The following is a 21,608-nucleotide window of genomic DNA, read 5'->3' as shown; positions in this document are numbered from 1 at the left end:
ATATAAAGAACTCAAAAATAACATATTTCAATCTTAGTCTTAGGCCAGAGATGATTTAAGGGTTACTCAGATTTTGACATGTTGAAGGTGAATTCAATTCAAACTTTTGAATTACAAATGAAAAACTGATTCGATTTAGTTTAAACTGAATAAGCAAACTAGAAACTACGTCCAACGACTGTCAAATGGCAGCCGGTGATATGTTTCTCAAGGGAACGCTCAAGCCAAACTCTAAAACGAACGTGAGCCCGGCTAAGACAACATAGTCTGGTCAAAGTGGGACATCAAGACTCTCACAAATTTGATATCTATTCGAAAACTGAGTTCAAAATTCGTGTCGAATGCTAACCCGGTTAAAAGACCATATTCGAGTTCAATATTTAGTTTTTTCGTATATGATTATGTACTCGCTAAGAAATACTACATATTTTATAATATATACGATGTTTAATTCAAGTCTATTTTTCTTTTTTCACATGTTTTCTAAGAAAAAATGAAGAAAACAACATATAAAAAACAGGATAATATTGTATAAGTTATGATTCGGAGCCAGGGATAAGATTATAAGAACAGGTTACTCAGGGGCCCTAATGTACACGTAAGATTGACCACGGCTGGGCCCACTGTCCTCATCTAGATTACTTTGTCACCATCGTCCGCAAGCTGGGGAGATGAGGTGGGTTGATATTTCTGTTAAGTTTTATATATTTTGCGTATTGTTTATTTTAAAACTCACGAAAATGTCTGTTTTAATATTTAGTTATACCTGTATAGCAATAAGATAAGCAAAATATTTTTGTACGTCATCATTATGTTTTATTTAACTAATAATAAAGGCCCTTTATTCTTCTTTACTCTTATTTAATAATTAAGAAAGAAAAGAAAAGTGAAGAATTTTTTATCTTTTAAATTTAAGACTATGAAATTTAACCTCAAAACGATGAGAGTTTGGGGCTAAACTAAATGGAAATAAAAGAAGAGAATACAAGTGAAAAAAAATATGAAATTTAACCCCTAGTAACGAATTTGAGGCTAAATTAAATGGAAAGAAGAGAAGAGAAGAGAGTAGAAAGAAATGAGAGGAAAGGAAAATGAGTCTTTCTTTTCTCTTCTTTCTCTAGTAAAGTCAAAAACAGAGTATTCTTTCTCTAGTAAAGTCGAAAACAGAATATTATGTCTACAAATATGCCCATCAATGGCCTTGATTCGTCTTGAATCGGATAAGAAAAAAAAAAAAGAATGCTTGGGAAGCATGGTCTATTGATGATATAACTCCATAATTCAATATCTATGAGGCTGAGAAAATGTATCATCCATCTCTTCTACATTAGGAACTCGGTGCACACCGATCTTTATGGCTTAATGGTAGATCTATTATCAAAGTCTATATCTTTGATGATTGTTACTAGGAATTGCTTGCGATCTCTTGGATTAGAGATTATAAAAACAAGATTTAATTATTTAAAAGAGAGGGTTTGAAATTAAAGATCAATAAATCAACTGATTGATTTAAAAGTAAAGCTTTGATACCGCTTGTTCAGTCAGTTTACTGTATATATCCTTTAAATCAATTATACTTTCTTACTCGTAGCATGAGTTTGATCACAAAAGCAACGACCAAGAACACTAATGTTGATCAAGAACAATTTAGAACACCAAGTAATTAAAAACTATAAATTAAACTAATATTCACAAATAACGATCGACTAAGCTATATATCATAGCTAGCAAATTACCATAGTATCTAAAAAGATATTTACAACCATATTCGTGTATATTGACTAGAGATGGTCAAAAAAACCGGTCCGGGAACCGGTTTGCCGGTTTAAACCGGAAACCGGTTTTTACAAAAACCGGTTTTTTAAAAACCGGTTTGACCGGTTTACAAACCGCCGGTTTGTATTTCGGTTACAAGTTTTAGAGCCAAAACCGGTTAATGGAAAAACCGGTTTTTTTAAAACCGGTTATTATGAAAAAAACCGGTTACTAACCGGTTATTTTAAAAAAAAAACCGGTTAACCGGTTATTAACCGGTTCTAACCGGTTTCTAAACCGGTCCTAACCGGTTAGACCGGTTAGGGTTTTGACATACAAAAACCGGTTATTAACCGGTCCGGTTATTAACCGAACCGGTTTTTTTCGGGCCAAAAAAAACCGGTCCGGTTAATAACCGAACCGGTTTTTTTAAAAAAACCGATTTGTGCACCTCTAATATTGACCAAATATAAATGATAAATTAAATCTTCATCATCTTTATCGTTTTCTTCTCAAAAGCAGTAACTCCGTTGATTGTAAGTCTCTATCGGTAGTTACACTCATCGATAGGAAATCTGTCTTGGTCAAGCGAGGGCGCTTCAACTAGATGCAACGGTGTTAAAAGTTTGGATACAACGATATATGCACAAGGTGTTAATCCTTTAAAAGATTGTTTGTAAAACACAACAATATTATACCCAAAGTAAATGCAATAAAACTATCCATATCAATGGCGGAACTAAAAAAATTTTCACGGGGTCGAAATTTTTAAAGGCCAATTATATTCGTTAAATAGTAAATATTTTCAGTATGGAGTGGGTCAAGTTGGTATTTTTCGCTAAATCTTAAATCTATTCGCTAAATAGTAAGTTGACTTGGTGTTGGTGTGGTTAATAAAAAATGTCGTTCTCTCGTAATCTTTTTTGTTATGATATTTTTAATTGTTAAAAATGTGAAGGTTAAATGGTGTTTGGATGTAATTGTTCAAAACTAGTATTTAGCCCCCGCGTTGCGGCGGGGGCGTAAATCATTGAAAAAAGTAATACTGAAGCGCTTTATTGAGCCGGTGTGTTAAAGGGTCGTTGGACTCGCACATTGCGATTGGATAATTAAATTGAACAAAAAGTAGGTGTAAAATCGTTCAACCACGCACGCTAGTTGCGACGTGTTAACACGCAAAAATAGATCGAAGCGTATAACATATAAAAGAATAACTATGTCGACTTAGGACCGGCGTGTTGCGATGGGGCCGTTAAACAAGGAAAATATGCCTAAAAATGTTGAATCAAACGTGTGCGTTATAGCATGTTAACTCACGAAATTTAGACTAAAACTCAATCGAAAAATCTAAAAACGATGAAAAGTATGGGAATCAAAGTTGAAAGCGAAAAAATGTTAGAGTTAAAAATGAAAAATGTTTTGTGAAAAACTTATAAAAGATGAAAACCATATGGTTAAAAGTAAAAGATGAAACATATATGGCAGGTTCAAACTTCAAAGTAAAAAATATACAAAGTATAGTTGGTGTTTAATTAAAGATATGCTTGTCACAAACTTATTTGCTAAATGATGAATAAGTTGTTCTTCGCTAGGGAGAGTACACATATAAAAGCATTATGTACAAGTAACTATGCATGATATAATATGCATAGCACGTTATACAAGCAAAAATGCATAACAAAGTTCCTAATGGTGTGTGTATATATAAATGGTTGTGTTTAATCGTTATTGAGATTAGTTTGAAATATTATTATATGTTTAATTGTATGAGCTTAGTTGTTTTGTATTTGTTAATTACTTTATATGCTTGTGTAGTTATATTTGTTCGATTTTAAAATTTTAAGTACATATTTTTCAATGGTTGGTGTTAATTTTTATGGGGTGGTTTCAAATATTTACAGTGACTGATGTCAAAATATAGTTATTGTAAAATGAGTTTTAGAAGGATATACAGTATACACTTTTAAACGGCTAAATATTTATATTATATAAGGATTAAATCCTTGGCCTCCGGTTTGACACCCTAATTACCTTCCTATCCATCCAAATGAGAAAGACGCATTATACCTTTTTTTTAACGGCCTTAGAAATATACCTAGAATATATTATTTTTTAATTTTAAATTAAATTTATCATGAAGATAATAATTTAATGGTAAAATGACAGGCATGTGAAGTGGAGAATCGACAGTGGCAAGCAAAATGCTAGATATTTCAAGAATGTGACACATCCCATTATCTGTCTCTCTCATATTTAATCTCCTATCTCGATCCATTTCTCACCACCTAATTGTTTTCAACTTGACAACATATTCGTACGAAAAAACATTCCACGGACAAAGAAATTTCGTCTTCTTTAGTTTGATAATCAGTCACTCTGATCGAAATGACTCACCAATTTATCATTTTGTAAAGTTTTCAATAAGTAAAGGGCACGCATCATATTAGATTTACGTACCGTAAACTGTTCAAAATCAACTTATTAACAATTTAACACTATGAGTCGAACCAAGCTTAAAAAATCAAACCTGAGCCATAACTTTATATACCAAGCTTAATTAGGCTAGTGAGTTTTATCGAGCTGTTTATTTATAAAAATATAACAATTTTTATTTGATGTAGTGTGTATATGTACATACACATTATAATGATAATAAAAAGATAAGTAGCGTATTATATATAGGGGATGATTCAGAAGAGAAATAAAATTACTGTGAGAAATATGAGAAATTAATATGGGCCACTAATTTTATTTTAGGTTTTAAATGCTTAAAGATAACAAGGAAAGTATTAATGTATGTTCTCTGTTTAAATAATAGAACTAATAAATACAATAGTTATCTATTTAATTAAAATAAATAATCAAATTATTATAATTGAAAATTATTAAAAATTCATTTATTTTTATAACTTATTTTTTCTCTCTTGAATTTTTATCCTACACAAATATAATTTATTCATACATTAAAATTTCTTTTTATCTAAAACCAATTTCTTCCAACTCAATATATTAATATCCATCAACACGTATTTGCATTGTGATGAATTGTACAAAAAACTATTTTACACGTGTTGCATTAAATATCAATAAAAAAGTACACAACCTACACAAAAACATATAACCTACACTTGTTCTAAGAATAAGAAAACATATAACCTACACACGAAAAACATATAACCGACACACAAAATTCAGCATCAATAAACTACACACGCACACGAAAACGTATAACCTACACACGAAAAACATATAACCTACACTCGAAAATGTTATCCTACACAAATACAATTTATTCATACATTAAATATTTTTTCTATCCAAAGCCAATTTTTTTCAACCCAATATATCAATATCCATCAACACGTAGGTACATTGTGATGAATAATACAAAAAACAATCTTACATATGTTAGCATTAAATGTCAATAAAAATATACAACCTACACAAAAACATATAACATACACTTGTTCTAAGAACAATAAAACATATTACCTGCACACGAAAAACATATAACCTACACACGTATAGGGTATGTGTATCTTTGTCTAGTTTATATAATTGTTGATGTCGAATTATATATTTAAGTTGTATACTTTTTTGTATGTTGTACGTTTTTATTGCTCAAAACAAGTGTAGTTTATATAATTTTGTGTATGTTGTATATTTATTGTTTATATTTAATGAACACATTGGTATGATATTTTTTTATTATTATTTATAACAATAATTTTTCTAAGTATATCAATTGAAAAAAATATAATGTTTTGATATTTATTAATTAGAGAGGATTTATTATGGTTATATTAGTTGTATTAATTGAAAAAAGATAGATTTATTATGGTTATATTAGTTGTATTAATTGAAGAGAGAGAATGCATTTATTGTTGTATTTATATTTTTTTATTTATTTTTAAATATTTAAAACATAAAATAAAACTAGTGGCCCATATTCATTTCTCACAGTAATCTCATTTCTCTCATGAACTTAAACATATATATATATATATATAACTATAAATGCGTATAAAAATAAAATATATATTTATAAATAAAATAATTAAAACAATTAATTATAGATGAGCTTAGAGCTAGTTTTAACATTTTCATACAAGTTGAGCTTGAGGACTCATCTTCTCTCAGAGCTCACAGAGACAAGGCAAGCCTAGAGTAGCTAGCAACGCAGTCTATTACGATTTGAGGCTTCTTTTCTACAATATTCTATTATTAAAGTGCTAGCGCGTCTGTAAAGTCAGGATAATCTGCTATCAATAAAACCAAATAAGGGGGGGGGGGGGGGGGACACAATGCTTTTCATATAGATCAAGACTTGTAGCTTGATTCCTCAGGAAGGTATGATTATGGTATAAATAGACCAAACAAGACTTTTAGGTTATAGAGCTTATAAAGGACTGACTTTGAGCTTGACTCAATTCGTTATTCGTTAACATGTTATTATGAGTTTTTGTAATATAAAAATTGAACTTGATCATATAATTAATTAGTTACAATAAAGTTATTAAAATACCAAATTAGTCAAGCTACTTAATATTTATCTTAAAAAAAACAATTTCGTGAAGTTTCTAGCAATCTAATCACTTAGGTAAAGCTAATATTTGGTATAAATATAAATATATAGACTCGGTCAATATCAAATAATGTAAAACTAATATGACAGCTTTATGATATTATAATAATTTTTTTACTTTTTCAATCATGAAATGAATAAACTTGTAACGTGGCCACTCGAATACGAGTCAAAATGTATACTGAAAACAAAACACTCACCAATCAGATAATAGGTAGGCATCTTGTCTTGTTGTTCATGTCCTACAACAATTGTATGAGAGAGGCTTATGATATAACATTGCCTGTGACATTATAAATTGCACCCAGCGGATAATAATATTATCAACACTTAGAAGAAACAAATTAACTGAAGAATCTGTTCTGGATCTCGTCAATTTGAATTGAAGCTCGGCTTCTCTAATTCATACGGGTAAACATCAATGCCTATGTATTCTCCCTCCAGATTCATGTTTTTAGTACTTGTTTAGATTGATATTATAGTTGCATATAGTTTGCACACGTGGTAATGACGCGATTTGAGGTTTAATCGTGATTTGTTCGTGCCAGGAATGAGATCGGTCTCGAACCGAAAGCCAGTGAAACCATATATCAAATAACAAACTGTTTTTTGGCTGTTTGGTACATATCGGTATAGGCACTGTCAAAAATACCGAAACCGAATGACACCTATGGCAAAAACATGAAAATTGAGTACATGTACGGTACCGATTGTGTTCAGTTAGTACCGGGATAGTATACCGATGCTGATAACATGAAAATCAAGTACCGTACCGTTAAGCCAGGTCTTGTCACCAAAAACCTTCCCCGATTGACAGAACGTTCACTGACACTTGAAAAAGCTTGTGTTCAGTCTTTACCAGTAAAGTAAACATAAAAATCAAGTACGTGTGTACCGTTACCAGTAGTGTTCAGTCGGTACCGGTAAATAATACAGTATACGAATACCGAAAACATGAAAAACAACAAGTACATGTAGTACGGATCGGTACAGTATTAGCTAAAATATGGTAATTGATGTGAATAGTAGTAATTAAGAATTTCAGTTACATAATAATTCGATTTGGTTGATCCTTATATATCGGAGTCAGTAGTTGAATTTGAATATATAATATCCTGAAATATCTGCTTATCAGTTTCAACTTTCAACCAATCTAGCGTCTGCTATCATGCATGTTTCCTTGTGTACTTGTGTTTGATTGGCTTAATTTACGTAATTACACACAATTGATTTAAAACTGGTGTTGGTGTAATTGTAATTGTGACATTTATCAACTTTTTTTATTTTATGTTTGAAGTTTTGGAGATAATATGAGGAATTCGGAGTCAGAACAAGCGTTTTACATTGAGAGTGACGAGGATGAAGATAATGATGATTCGATTGTAGGGGAAGATGATGGTAATGATTCAGAGTTTTCTAATTAATTCAGATGATAACACTCAGCAACAGAGTAAACCTAATTCATTAAACCCTTCATGGCCTCAAAGTTACAGGTATGCTTAACATTTAATCCATTGTTTGCTTTCCAAGATAAACTAAGGTTACTAGTGACAAGATTAGGGATGTAAATGAGAGGACCAAAGCTCGGGCTCGGCTTGATTATTATTAATATTTGTTAATTGATTTATATACGTTTTTTAATTGCATTTGTATATTTTGAGAAAAACCTTAAACGAGGGCTCGAGCTCATATGTGAAATTAATGCATAATAAAATTTCAAAAGAGGTCAAACTTGAAAATACACGAGGCTCGAGCTTGATAACTGAGCGGGCTTTATTTAAGGCTTGGGCTGGAAAAAGCTCGGTTAGGTTCGAGCTTTTTATCTATCCGATCTTGAGTAGCTCGGGAGCAACTTGGCTAATTTGCAGTTCTAAACAAGATGCTAATAATATGTAGTTAAAAGGGTTAATTGTATAGGTTTCATACGAAATAAAGTGGTTAAAGGTGTTTCATGTTTGATGTTTCAGGCAATCGATTGATATGTACAGTAGTGTACCATCACCAACTTTGAACTTTTTGGGGACCCCTACGCTATCTCGATTAGGCAGTTCGTTCCTTTTATCATCAATAACGAAAAGACATACACCCGAGATACTACCAAGTTTGAGCAAACCTTTTTTGCCACAGCAGTCACAAGAAAGACTTAGTTCTCATTCCCTTCCTCCACGCGGATCATCCGCCAAGAGGTTGTCACATTATCAGAAATCTTCTAAGGCTGCACATGAGCTTCCTCTTTCGAGGCAGAGCTCGTTTGGTCAATCCGTGATTAATGGTATGCAATATGAACATATATTTTGTTTGCTGTTTTGGTTAAATTAAAAACTTAAAACCAATTAATATAAGAGTACCAATGTTTGCATTTACACAACATTTGCTAGTTTACTTTTGCATATAAAGTGTGAGTTCTTGTAGCTCCAAAGATATTTGTGGAGTCAAACCTTTTTTTCTCATCTGCTGCTACTTTTTCTGGTGTTGCATGCTTCAAGATTGGAGTTTGGAGTATGTGCATGCTTAAAATTATGCTAGTTATGTTTTAAGAGACCAATATCTGATTGCTACAAAATTTTTTTTTTTACCATTTGACTAAAATTGGTTTGATGGCCCCTTTAAGTTTTGGTCCCCAGTAGAGCATTTAACCAAGGCAAGCTTGGTCCATAATTTGGTCTACTCTCTCTCTCTCTCTCTCTCTCTCTCTCCTACCATACTTGTTGGCCCACACAGTTAAATTCTCACAACTTATAGGTCAATGTAGTCATTACTCTGTTTGATTTGAATTTAGGGATGTAAACGAGTGGAGACGAGCCCGAGCTTGTCTAGGCTTGAGCTCGGCTCGTTTAACTTACGAGAACTCGAGCTCAACTCATTTCCAGCTCTAATTTTTAAGCTCAAACTCAGCTCGTGAGTAGTTTTTCAAGCTTGAGTTGGGCTCGCTTATTTTTTTTAAGTAGTTTTTTATGTTTACGGTAATCTTTTACATATATTTTTATTTTAAATTTTTATGTATAACATAATACAAATTACTTTTGTTATTTTATCATAATTTTATATAAAATAATAATTATTATAAATATATATTAATATATTAAATAAAAATCATATAAATAATATGCTCGTTTAGGCTCGATAAGCGAAGCTCGGACTCACTTATTAAACAATCTTATATTTTAGCTCGGGCTCTTTTATTAAACAATCTTATATTTAAGCGCGAGCTTGTTTGTTAAACAATGTTATATTGAAGCTCGAGCTCGTTTAAGCTTGGCATGGTTCAAGCTTTTAGCGAGCCATTTTGGTTCAAAAAGAGTTTATAGTTACTCATGCATCTTTGATTTTAGTAAAGAATGTGATTTCTGAAACTCAACTATCTTTGCTCCTTAATAATATTTACTCATGTAGCAATGCGCATAGTGTTTATAATCTTTCACATGATAATTTTGTGCAGGCATAAATGTTCTTTGTGGAGTTGGAATTCTTTCAACTCCATATGCAGTCAAAGAAGGAGGATGGATTGGATTAGTATTATTGTTCGTCTTTGGTGCTCTCTCTTTCTACACGGGCATCCTCCTTCGAAACTGTTTGGATAGTCAACTGGGCCTTGAGACTTATCCAGATATTGGCCAGGCTGCCTTTGGCACACGAGGCCGATTAATCATTTCTGTAAGTTCATTTCATTAACTACTTGAAAATAACATATACATACATATGAATGTGATGTTTGCATGTATATCACAGCCATACATTTTAACTAGTTGCTTGTTTCATTTTTGATGCAGATTATATTGTATGTGGAGTTATATGTAAGTATATATGTCTTAAACTACATTTATATCTTTTAAGCGTTATGAATTAGTCATATTTCATTTATGTGATCCAAAAAATTTATTTTTATTTCTATGTTAAAAGTTAATTTCTTTGCTGCAGGCATGTTGCATTGAGTATGTAATCTTGGAGAGCGATAATCTATCGTCTCTATTTCCAAACGCACATATAAATTTTGGAGGCTCTATACTTTCTGCACATTGTTTATTTGCTATACTCATCACTATTGTCGTGCTTCCTCCAGTTTGGCTTCGTGACATGAGTGTTCTCAGTTACATATCTGGTAAGTAATATGAACTAACTAATAATCAAATATCTTTAAAGTGTTTAATGTGTTTTAATGATTTAACCTTTGTAAACAGTCGGTGGAGTTATTGCGTCGCTTCTAGTAGCCATTTGCTTGTTTTGGGTCGGTTTGGTTGATAAAGTTGGCTTTCAAGTTGAAACCACAAAGGCATTCAACCTCTCGGGTTTCCCTGTGGCTTTAGGGCTACTGTTATTCAGGGCATGCTATTTTTCCTAATATTTATACATCAATGGCAGATAGGAAGCAATTTCCTATGGTCCTCTTTGCCAGGTAAAGTACCCTTGTTGACCATGAAAAAGTCAACATGCGCGCGTCTAGAGTCATTGTTGAATATGTTATTTGTTTTGTATGCAGTTTTGGAATATGTGCTGTTCTTTATGCTATAGTTGCGGTAATGGGATACTTGATGTTTGGTGAATTAACAGAATCACAGTTTACTCTTAACCTGCCAACTAGTTTAATTGCCTCCAAAGTTGCTGTGTGGACAACAGTAAGTTAACTGCATATTACGCGTCTCTTAATTAAAACTTTAGTGTACTCATATCCGCCTTTTATTCTGTTTGCAGGTAGTCAACCCGTTTACCAAATATGCTTTAACCATATCTCCGGTCGCTATGAGTCTTGAGGAATTGATACCATCCAAGCGTATGAATCGTGCATATTCCATCCTCATTCGAACGGGCTTGGTGCTCTCTATTTTGGTTGTAGCACTCACCATTCCCTTCTTTGGTAAGTCTCTCCCCCCACCCTGCACACGAATTGATGCATTTTATTTTCTTGTTTAACTAAAGATGTTGGTATGGTAATGGTAGCAAGTATCAACCTTATTTTAGATGTGATGAGAAGTCATGTATATTTTATTAAAATATAATATTGTTGAAAAAGATAATACATTGTTATTGTTTAATTTATCACATTAACAACTATGTTATACAAAAATGATGTTTAGTAAGTTATATTTTTCATCCTTTAACTAAAGAACTTACAGAAAATATCATTTATGTTTCCAAAAGCTTGCACATTTCATCCTAGTCTTCAAATGCATGGATGCAGGGTCATTCAGAAGGTGATTATTTTACCAAAAAAATATTTTCTTTAATAAAGATCATATCTTGATAACATTTTTGGAGGTTTGGTTGTTAACCCGTGATTTATTAATAATAAAGATCATTTGGTTGAGTTCTTTTTGCGATTTTTAAATAATTTGTCCATAACATTTTGTATAATCAGGCATTGGAGGGGGTTGATGTTGACCAACAGAACCAAACTGTTCAAAATGTCCACAATACCCATCAATAGTTTTGATTTTTTTTTTATTAATTAGCATATACGTTGGGAATGTGGAGACCACCAAAAAGTTTGTTCTGTTTTTTACAATGTTTAATTTGAAACAAAGTGTGAACTCACAAGAAGGAAAATCGCTATGAAATAAACACATGCTTTAAGTCTTGTTTTTGGTACGAAATCGCAAGCTTGTAATGTTCTTGTGAAGTGAGTGTATGAAGTTTCAGTTAAGGATAAAATCGGTTTAAGAGTCATTAGTGGCGAATCCAAAATATTTATTCTGTGGAGGTAAAAATAATAAAGAAAAGAAAAGTGTATATGGAAAATTTATTCTTTGTTCGATTGTGCAATTTGTCTTTATGATCTTTACTATCAAAAAACATTTCTCAACCGTTACGGTTGCAACAGGCAAATTAATACTAGCTTAAATAATTGTGATGTCAAAGGAATGAACCATACGAGTTCAAAGTTAACAAATCTTTCATCTTTTTGCACACAACTAACATAGAAAAATGAACCATATATACGGGTTCAAAGTTGCCATGAAGTAACTTTGTGTTAATCTTAAAGCGATGACCAAACTCTTGAAGGATCTTCTCTGAAAGTGAATTAAATCCGCTTTATTATGTATATAATGTAAGTAGATACAATATTAATATTTATTCTTCATAATACAACTTATTATTAAGCTTTCGGTATAGTTTAGTTATTTAATAATTTTTATATTCTTACTTATGAGTAAAACTTTATTTAGGTTTAAGTTTTAAATCATTTATTTTTTGTTACAATTATAAATATCCACAATTGAGTACTGACTTTTACTCTTTGTGTGAACCGGGGAAAACTACAAAGATGTTAAAGTGAATTTTAGTTGGGCTTGAGCTAGGCCAGGAAGAAAAGATCAGGAATTAGGGGGCCAGGGAAAAAAATTAAGTTAATAAACGGGACCTATTAAGTTTAGAGACAATTTTTGAAACAAAATACACTACTAAATTAGAAAAAACTGAGTGGGGGTCTATACCCCTGGCCTTCAAGTCCGTCCGCCACTGAAAGTCATTAGAAAACAATATACTTTATTATTTTTAGTCCTCCTTTTGCGTATAAATATTTTTTTTCCTGTCCTAGACTAGTTGCATGCTCGAGCTGTTCCTTTGCTAGAATCTTAAACATGAATGCATAGGCTCCTCTATCCTATAGATGTAAAAGTCAAGGATGGCTCGTGGGACAGTGAAAAAAAGTTAAGGTTTTAGGCACACGCTTAATTAAGGCCTCTAAGTCCAAAAACACTTTATATATAGATATATTATAACAGGTAAAGAAAACTTGAAGTAATGCATTGGTGTGGTGGTAGGCTTTTTTGTTACTAAAGTATGAGTTATGAGTTCCATACTTGTAATAAGCAACATTTTTTTCTTAATAGTTGTGACAAAAAAGCCATAAAATCTTATTTCGATTTAGGCCTCCACATTCGTTGAGTCAACCCTGATGTAAGTCATGAGTTACAAACTTATAACTTATGAAACTTTTTCACTCATACGTTAAGCAATCTTAAACACCTTTTAAAATCTGCTTCTAGCTTTCATTTTGCAACATTCACAACCCTTTAACTTAGTCCATTATAATTATCACATTACCTCACAGCGTTTTCATTAACATATAATAGTCAGATAGTAATTATCCAAACCTCTTAATTATTCACTTCATCCTCTTGTTGCTCCTTTTCATTATCTTCTTCTTCTTCTTCTTCTTCTTCTTCTTCTTCTTCTTCTTTTTTGCAGCCTTTTCTTCTTCCATCCTTTCCTCGTCCTCTATTTCCTTCTTTTTTACATGAAAAAACTTAATGAGGTTGCCCAGAGCAACATCAGGGTCGTCGTCTTTGAGAAGTTGTTCGGCTACTTCAGCAGGCGTGACCTCCACTTGGCAAATCAAATTCTCAATTTCTTCAAAAAGATTGTGCTCGGTGATACCAAGGTAGTTGGAGGCCAACAGTCTAAAGCTGCTTGGGGTGCAGTATGACAAGTGGATGTGAACGTCCATACGACCCGGACGAATTAGGGCAGGATCAAGCTTGCCTTTCCTGTTTGTCGTGAATATTATGATTCTTTCGTCACCACAACTTGACCATTAGCCGTCAATGAAGTTAAGAAAACCTGACAATGTTATCTTACCAAAATAATTGTTGTTAGATTATTATAAATAATCCTTTTAATTACTAAACTACATGTGCTTAAAACATATGCATTTAATTATTAACTTATATAATGTATTTACACTAAAAGAAAATTGTGTACTAACCTTGGGTTTTTCAGCGGAACCTTGTTCTTTGTTTTTACTAGTTGTAGTACCTTTCTTCGTTTCTACACGAACCCGATCATGCAACTCCACCGAGCAATCAATGTCCTCAACAACCAGTATCGAATGGTTAGCCGTCGCCACCAACAACCTCCGCAACTCAGAGTTTGAGTTGATGCCAGCCAACTGCAAGTCATATATGTCAAACTTCAAATAATTCGCCATAGCCGCAATCAGGCTTGATTTCCCAGTCCCAGGAGGACCATACAACAAGTACCCTCTCTTCCACGCCATCCCAACTTTCCGATAATACTCTCTCCTCTCCAAAAACCTATCCAAATCCTTCATCACCATCTCCTTAATCCCAGCATCCAACGCCACCGTCTCAAACGTCGCAGGATGATCAAGATTCACCGAAGCCCACGCAGTAGGGAAATACGAATAACAGTGAACAGCTTCAACGTTTTAACCGCTTGTTTCTTCGACTTGGCGTAGTTAATAATAAACGGGAAGTACTCATTCAACGCGAGATCTTTGTGTTTGCAATGAAACGTGAGCTCCAAGGATCGAAGATCAGATCGAATCGACCGGCCATTCTCGTCATGAGTGTAGTACTCTCTCGTTGCATTCCTCTTGGAAACCAAAGACCAACTAAACTTGGCACCATTATACACATCAATAAACTCTTCGTTTATTTCCATAGCAACCTTAATGGGTTGTTCGTTAGGGTTTTTCGTGACCTTTAAACGATGGATGTCCGCGGATACTCGGTCCGCAAGGTAGAGTTGTGCGGATGGATGTGTAGATTTAGTTGTCGGTAAACCCTTCGGATTCATATATAACCATGGTCAACTGTGTGGAAAACTTGTTGACGAAGTTACGGCAGCTGAGGTAAATGTAGTCTCGGAGTTCACGGGGTAAGAGGTCACGTGAGACGCTGCGAACTACCATTGCGGTGGCTGCGATGGAACCGACGGTGGAGATGATTGATTTGGCCGTGGCATATCGGGGTTTAGTTGACGGGAGAGACATGTTGGTTAGGGAATGAATGAGGAATTAATAATGTGTTATTTATATTGTAATAATTTGTTGTTTAGGGTTAAGTTTTTGGGTTAAGCCCGTTAGGTTTTGTAATAACAATTAAACATAAAGTCGGTGTCTTTTAATTAGATCTAACCCCCTACAAGATGCATATAACACAAAACCAACCCCTCATAATTCCAAAAATAGATTTCATTTTTATTCCTTTTAACTTGATAATTCCAAAAATGTCATTCTTAAACTCATTTTTAATCATGTGTTAGGAAATCTTTAACGACATGTTAGCATAACAAGTCTATGACGACATGTTAGCATAACACGTCGTCAAAGACGGATTTCCTAACACATGGTTAAATATGAGTTAGGTCTCCAAACAAGTAGTCAACGATGTGTAAGCATCAAACACATAATCAAAGATATGTTAGCTTTTGTTTGTTTTTTTTTATATTATATTTTTATAACTAGTTTTACTTATATTTTGTTTTTCTTTTATAACTTTTAATATATAAAGTTTTATATTATTTCGAATATACCGACGAGACATGTTTACATTTATCTACGGACAGACATAAACTTACTCAAACTCGAGTCGTGTCAAATCAATATCGAAATGTTCAATAAAATTTGACCCCGCTCAATTTTAAATAAAATTTATGTCAACATGTAGATAAAGTAAGCATGTCTCGTCGGTATATTCGAAATAATCTGAAACTTTATATATTAAAAGTTTTAAAAGAAAAACAAATATAAGTAAAACTAGTTATAAAAATATAATATTAAAAAAACAAACAAAAGGCTAACAAATCTTTGACTATGTGTTTGATACTAACACATCGTTTACTACGTGTTTGGAGGTTTAACTGATCTTTAACCATGTGTTAGAAAATCTAACGCTTCTTTGACGATGTATTATTGATAGCATGTCGTCAAAAACGTGTTAGATTTCCTAACGCATGGTCAAAGATGAGTTAGAGGAGACATTTTTGAAACTATTAAGTTTGAGGAACACAAATGGAATCTATTTCCAAAACAGAGCCATTTTGAGAATTTTCCCTAATTCTAATCTAATATGTTTTTAATTAAAACAAAGTTTAATTCTAAATATTTCTCAAACATGATTGAAAACACATTTAAAATAACTAATTCGAGTCAGTATTGCGCTCTGGGTTATACCATGGATTATCTGAGGGGGTATCATGTTCACCATGCCATGGATCACGAGGCACGTACTCGTTTTTTGGTCATTCTTCATCGTCCTTTTTTGGTGGGTACTTGATATTTCGGGAATATGTAGTTAAACGCACAGTTCAAATCGATATCATCATCATCATCATCATCACCTCATGGGCCAGAAACAACGTCATCTTTCAGGCGCCGAATGATTAGCAGGTTCTTGTATTAGAGGGTTTGGAGTGTAATTACCTCTTGGTGTCGAATTCCACCTGTATACGCTTTCTTTGTTCGTGATTTGATAAAAGTGCACAAACCGTCTCCATTGACAATAATAAAAGAAGATTTTACAAGGGTTTATCCAGTGTTGCAGGCGTCGATTAATCCACGATTAATCACTAGTCACCACTTCACTGATTAATTTTGGGCTAATCGGTCAATTAATCAGCCAATGACCAAATCTAGCCAAAATCAGGAATAATCGGACCTAATTGGCTCTTTTGATGAGGTTCTAGCCAAAATCGGCGATTTCCGGTGAGATTACGGCCAAAATCAGTGGTTTCTAATGAGATTCCAGAAAAAACCAGTGGCTTCCAGCTAATTTCCGGATAAGATGTGTTTGTGTATGTATAAACTGAAAATTACATTTAAAAATGTGCACCCGCAAATAGAAAACTGAAAAACGTTAAAGTCGGATCCGATTAATCCTGATTAATCTCGATTAATCCCGATTAATCACTAGTCCCCACCCCACCGCCTGACTAGCGACTAACAATTTTACAACACCGGGTTTATCATGGCAGCTGGTTTATGCATTTGGAAGGCTAGAGCGAGGCCGTTTTCTTTAACAAATCGTATTCGGTTCACCGTTCACTAGTGGTAGAGAAGATAAAGACTACTTTAGGCTATCTTTGGATTAATTCCTTTTAAATCTCTTATGTGGAAATAATAAACTTCAGTGTTTGTAAATTTTGATAACATAAGTCGCATCTAACATCATCAGTTAATTTGGCTTATAATCATATCGCATTTGCAAACGAATCAAATAAGTTGATTTTGTTATTGACTGCTGTAAAACGTACGTTGTAAGGTTAAACACGACATAATTCAAAACCTCAAGATCTACAGAAGTTTGAAATCTAGTTAAAATCAGGCTTCTCTGGGAAGGTGCACCCTGATCTTTGGATAATCACATTGGAGGCATAGCACCCGGCTCTAACACATTCCGCAATCGGCTTTTCAAGAACCATTTGAGACAAAAATCCCCCAACAAATGCATCACCTAAATACACCCATTTGTATCAACAAGTTTCATGTGTGAACATGTAAAACATTTGATAAAAATATTCAAACCTGCTCCATTGGTATCAACAAGTTTCTCCTTTGGCAGGAAGACGACGGGATATTTAGTAACTTTTCCGTCTTGTGCAACTACAACAGGATCAGCACCTTGAGTGATTACAGTAATCCGCTTGTGGGCCCCGGATGCTTTTGGTAATTGAGAGATCTTGACTGCAATCTCCTCCACATTATCGGTCTGAAAAACGAGCAGTTATATTTCTATTTTCGCGTTTAATCATCTAGTGTCGTGTTGGACCACAAAATGGCTCTTACCTCCCAACCATGAACCTTTGAGTATGTTCTTGCTTCGGTTTCGTTTCCAAAAACATAATCCACATACCTACATTATTATTTAACAGGAAATATTTAAAAAGAAATTTTCTACATGTGGACTGATAACTAGGGGAGTAAACGAGCCAAGCTGCCCGTGAGCTAATCGATATGGGCTTGCTAAAAGCTTGAATCAAGCTGAGCCTTACTGAGCTCGAGACTAAAAAACGAGCCACAGCAGAACCTGAGCTTAACTTATCAAGCTCGAGCTGGCTCGCGAGCCTAAAGAGCCTACTATTTATATATACTTTATTAAAAAAAATAAATATATACTTATATATATATAATAATACTTATTATATTTAAAATTATGATAAAAAAACCATATAATGCATATTATGTTATAAAAAAAAGTATAATTTATACATGTATATGTATATATAAAATAGTTTTAAATATGCAAATTAATTAATAAATGAGCCAAGCTCTTACTTGTAAACTACTCACGAGTCAAGTTCAAGCTCGAGCTCAAGTTAGCGAGCAGAACTCGAGCTTAGTCGAGCTTGGGCCTGGCTTGGCTAGGTAAGTTTTGCACCCCTGATAATAACTTGATAGAACAACAGATAAAACTCACTGTAAGGCTTTATCTTGAGCATCCTTAAAGAATTCACAGATGAACGGTGCAGATAAGTTCATTATGAAAACCTGCATGTTTAAATTAAGTCAAAATCAATATAAGAAACTTAGGGGTGTTTCATGTTTGGTTTGAGGGTTTGAAAGCATTATTGCTGTTACCTTCTTGGTTGCAGCCACATGCTGACCTACAAGCTGAATTGACTCGGGAGACACCGTAAGAAAAAAACCCGCAATATAAATGTACTTAGCCTTCTCAACTATCAAACAGTTGATCTTAATTAGCAACCTTAAACATATGCATGAAATAATTTAAGAAAAAAAAACTGAAGTGCAGAATCAGTACCGAGAGCCCAATTTTCTGGACGTTTTAAGTGATCGGGCTTGTAGCAGTTCGCAGCAGACAGGTTGGCAATAAGTGACCTCTCGCCACCAATGACACAAACAGCGCATGTACCCGTTGGTGCGGTTTCATGCTCATAATATTGCACCTAAAAGCATTATCATTAGAAAAACATGTAACTTATTTAAATAAAAACAAGTAGTACATACATTAACACCAGCACTTTTGGAGTTCTTTTTCATCTCCTCCCCATACTTGTCCTTCCCAATGCAACCAATAAAACTTGTTGCGCCCGGTATTTGAAGTAGCCACTACAAAAAGGGTAAACCAGGGTTCTTCATTTATAAATCCTAATGAAAGTATGAAACAGTTGTTTAACTAATTACCTGCGCGACTCGGATTGAATTCTGAGTAGCACCTACAGTAAAATACTGAAAATTAGAGCCCAGTACCACAATCTAGGGGCGTTGATCAGGTTTATTATATGGGTTTCGGGTAGTTTGAGTCGGGCTTTTGTGTATGATTTTGTAGTCGATAGCCGACCATTATCTAAATCCGATTGGGTAGTTCGGGTTTGGACATATTTGTTAAGTTTAAAAACTTTTGGCTTACATACTACGCGTTTGTTCCGAAATATTCCACTATTTGGAAAGTTAATGCGTATTCACGAGTTCTTGATAACAGGCCAAAAGTTGAACCAATGTGGTTGGGTTAATCGGTTCGGGTTATTCAAGATTTTGATGTTTAAAGGTATCACTGATACCCAACCCTTAAACAATCGGTTTTTGGGTATCCGGATAACGAGTTTGCTCTGGTTAGGTTAACCTTGTATGGGTAAAATTGACGGACCTACCACAATCCTCATCATTTAAAATGATAAGTAAAAAATGAAAAGGAAAAAAAAACTTTTTTTGTCAATCGCCAACCCATAAAATAGTGAAAAACTGAAAACCAACTAGTTCTGTCCTTTTCTGAAATTGTAGTTAGCGGTTCTATCCAAAATTTTTGTCAAAACTGGGAAAGTGAGAGTATGTTTGGGATTGAGTTTGAAAATGCTTATTGGCTTATTAGTATTTTCAAAAAACCAATAAGTTAAAATGTGTTTGGCAATCACAAAAATCTTTTTTATTTTAGTTTTTTAAAAAGGTTAAAAAGCAGTTTTTTAAAGCCCCAAATTCTGGATTTTCAAAATGGCTTTTTGAAAAAACCAATAAACCAATAAGCATTTTTCAAACTCAATCCCAACCATGCTCTGAAGCATGAACACCCATACCAGAAACGGTTTGGATTTTATAACAAGAGTATTTGTAAGCAACAAATGATAAGAATTATATAAAAAGTCACCTCCAGCAATGTACTCTACTTTGTACTTGGAAGACATTTCATCATACCTGAAACCAAAATAAGACCATCAAAATCAATATAATATAACAAATATGCAGCATGTGATCATTAACCTTAGGTGTGATGTTACAAAAAGGCTTTGATTAGAAATAGGCTCCGGTTATCCACACGCCCTTTAACTTATCCACACATCCCTTTCAAGTGGGGTTCAATACGATCCTATACGATCATATGTAGGGTGTGTGGATAACCAAAGGGTGTATGAATAACATATCCCATAGAAATATCATAATTCTAAATTATTATTATTATTAATTATTGTTATTATTATTATTATTAAGATGGAAAAACACTTACATAGTCAAATGCTTGTCTTCAGCAAGGATAGCATTGTTCACCTTGACATCATACCTAATGATATCAAACTTTTTATTATTATATATTTATGCATGCATAATTAAATCTGAACAAATTATTTATTGATCAAAATGACTGTATGCATTAAAAAGAAAAGAAAATGATTACTTAGAGAGGAACTGATGGTCGACTACTGCAGAGATGTCAAGAAGAGGGTTTCCCATACCCAAAAGGATTCCTTTGTAATCTGCACCCATTTTCTTTTCAGGGTTTACGTCACGATCTGAGGAAACAGCCAGACCTTGAAGAAACACCTTAAAATTGTCGCCGCTTACTTATATATTTATGCCATTTTATTTTATTTTATTTTAGGTGTTTAGTAAATAAAAAAAATGAAATGAATAAGCGGGATAACAACAACGCCGACGTTGAACACCCGCGGTCACAGTAGCATCTACATAAAGAAGTTTTTCGAAGTTGTAGTAATCGAAATCTTATTTACGATCCATAATGCTTAAAGAAAAACTTAGCGGGTTGGCAATGATAGCTATCGAGAACAAAATATTAGAGAGGATAAACTACGAAGAGTTGATTCATCAAATTGCTATCAAGAATGTTAGGAGAGCTTGACAAATGCTCGGTTAGTTATTAACGTATTCAGTATTTCATAAACCCATTCTAATACCATTATTTTTCTAATTGTTATGTTTATTGGCATAAATTTAATTGTCGTTTAAAAAAAATTGTTTACATTATTTAGTACGTTAAGGCTTCGAGTGAGACACGTGAATTCTCATGGCCAGCCCTGATAGTGGTGACACTAAACCAAAAAAGTATATTATGAACGCCGATAATAGTACCGGCATCTGTATAAATTATGACAAGAAAAAAAAACATATTTAAACGACGTGTTTTTTATTATTAAAACATGAAGTCATCACGAATTTAATTAGTATTAATTAGGCTCGCGACGGTACTATAAAAAAATGTTCTGCTAGTCAACAAGCCAATCAAGAAAGCCTCTCAGCGTTTCAATGCCTTAAGTATTTTGGCTTCTTTTTCTTTTATAT

General features: G+C 33.4%; 1 protein-coding gene and 2 pseudogenes across 2 annotated transcripts; 1 reads left to right on the top strand and 2 right to left on the bottom strand.

Moving 5' to 3' along the window:
* Window positions 1–7,650: 7,650 nt before the first annotated feature.
* Window positions 7,651–11,710, top strand: LOC143609135 (amino acid transporter AVT1C-like; annotated as a pseudogene). The gene is made up of 9 exons (XR_013149374.1): window positions 7,651–7,833; window positions 8,308–8,612; window positions 9,780–9,994; window positions 10,111–10,134; window positions 10,259–10,439; window positions 10,519–10,733; window positions 10,818–10,953; window positions 11,030–11,192; window positions 11,694–11,710. The product of XR_013149374.1 is annotated as an amino acid transporter AVT1C-like (transcript).
* Window positions 11,711–13,434: 1,724 nt separating this feature from the next.
* LOC143609134 (AAA-ATPase At3g50940 pseudogene) lies at window positions 13,435–15,071 on the bottom strand (annotated as a pseudogene).
* Window positions 15,072–17,343: 2,272 nt separating this feature from the next.
* Window positions 17,344–20,795, bottom strand: LOC143609115 (adenosine kinase 2-like). Its single transcript, XM_077083965.1, has 11 exons — window positions 20,707–20,795; window positions 20,539–20,592; window positions 20,182–20,228; window positions 19,224–19,255; window positions 19,047–19,148; window positions 18,841–18,985; window positions 18,657–18,754; window positions 18,496–18,566; window positions 17,865–17,931; window positions 17,604–17,787; window positions 17,344–17,532 (listed from the first exon to the last, which is right to left on the bottom strand). The coding sequence occupies exons 1-11, from the start codon at window positions 20,793–20,795 to the stop codon at window positions 17,390–17,392; spliced, it is 1,032 nt and encodes a 343-aa protein (XP_076940080.1). The 3' UTR covers window positions 17,344–17,389.
* Window positions 20,796–21,608: the final 813 nt, after the last annotated feature.

This window comes from Bidens hawaiensis, unplaced genomic scaffold (assembly GCF_021521415.1).
Source record: "Bidens hawaiensis isolate Kalapana, Puna unplaced genomic scaffold, B.hawaiensis_p1.1 tig00419494_1, whole genome shotgun sequence".
In the NCBI taxonomy this organism is placed as follows: domain Eukaryota; kingdom Viridiplantae; phylum Streptophyta; class Magnoliopsida; order Asterales; family Asteraceae; genus Bidens; species Bidens hawaiensis.
This window is presented reverse-complemented; position numbering and strand designations above follow the sequence as displayed.

Excerpts from the sequence above, each read along its gene's own strand:
- LOC143609115 (XM_077083965.1), bottom strand. The coding sequence starts at position 20,795 with ATGGGTGCAGATTACAAAGGAATCCTTTTGGGTATGGGAAACCCTCTT. Across the intron at positions 17,932-18,495 it reads GCTCAAGATAAAGCCTTACA|GTATGTGGATTATGTTTTTG; the intron begins GTGAGTTTTATC and ends ATAATAATGTAG. Across the intron at positions 17,533-17,603 it reads TGTTGATACCAATGGAGCAG|GTGATGCATTTGTTGGGGGA; the intron begins GTTTGAATATTT and ends GGGTGTATTTAG.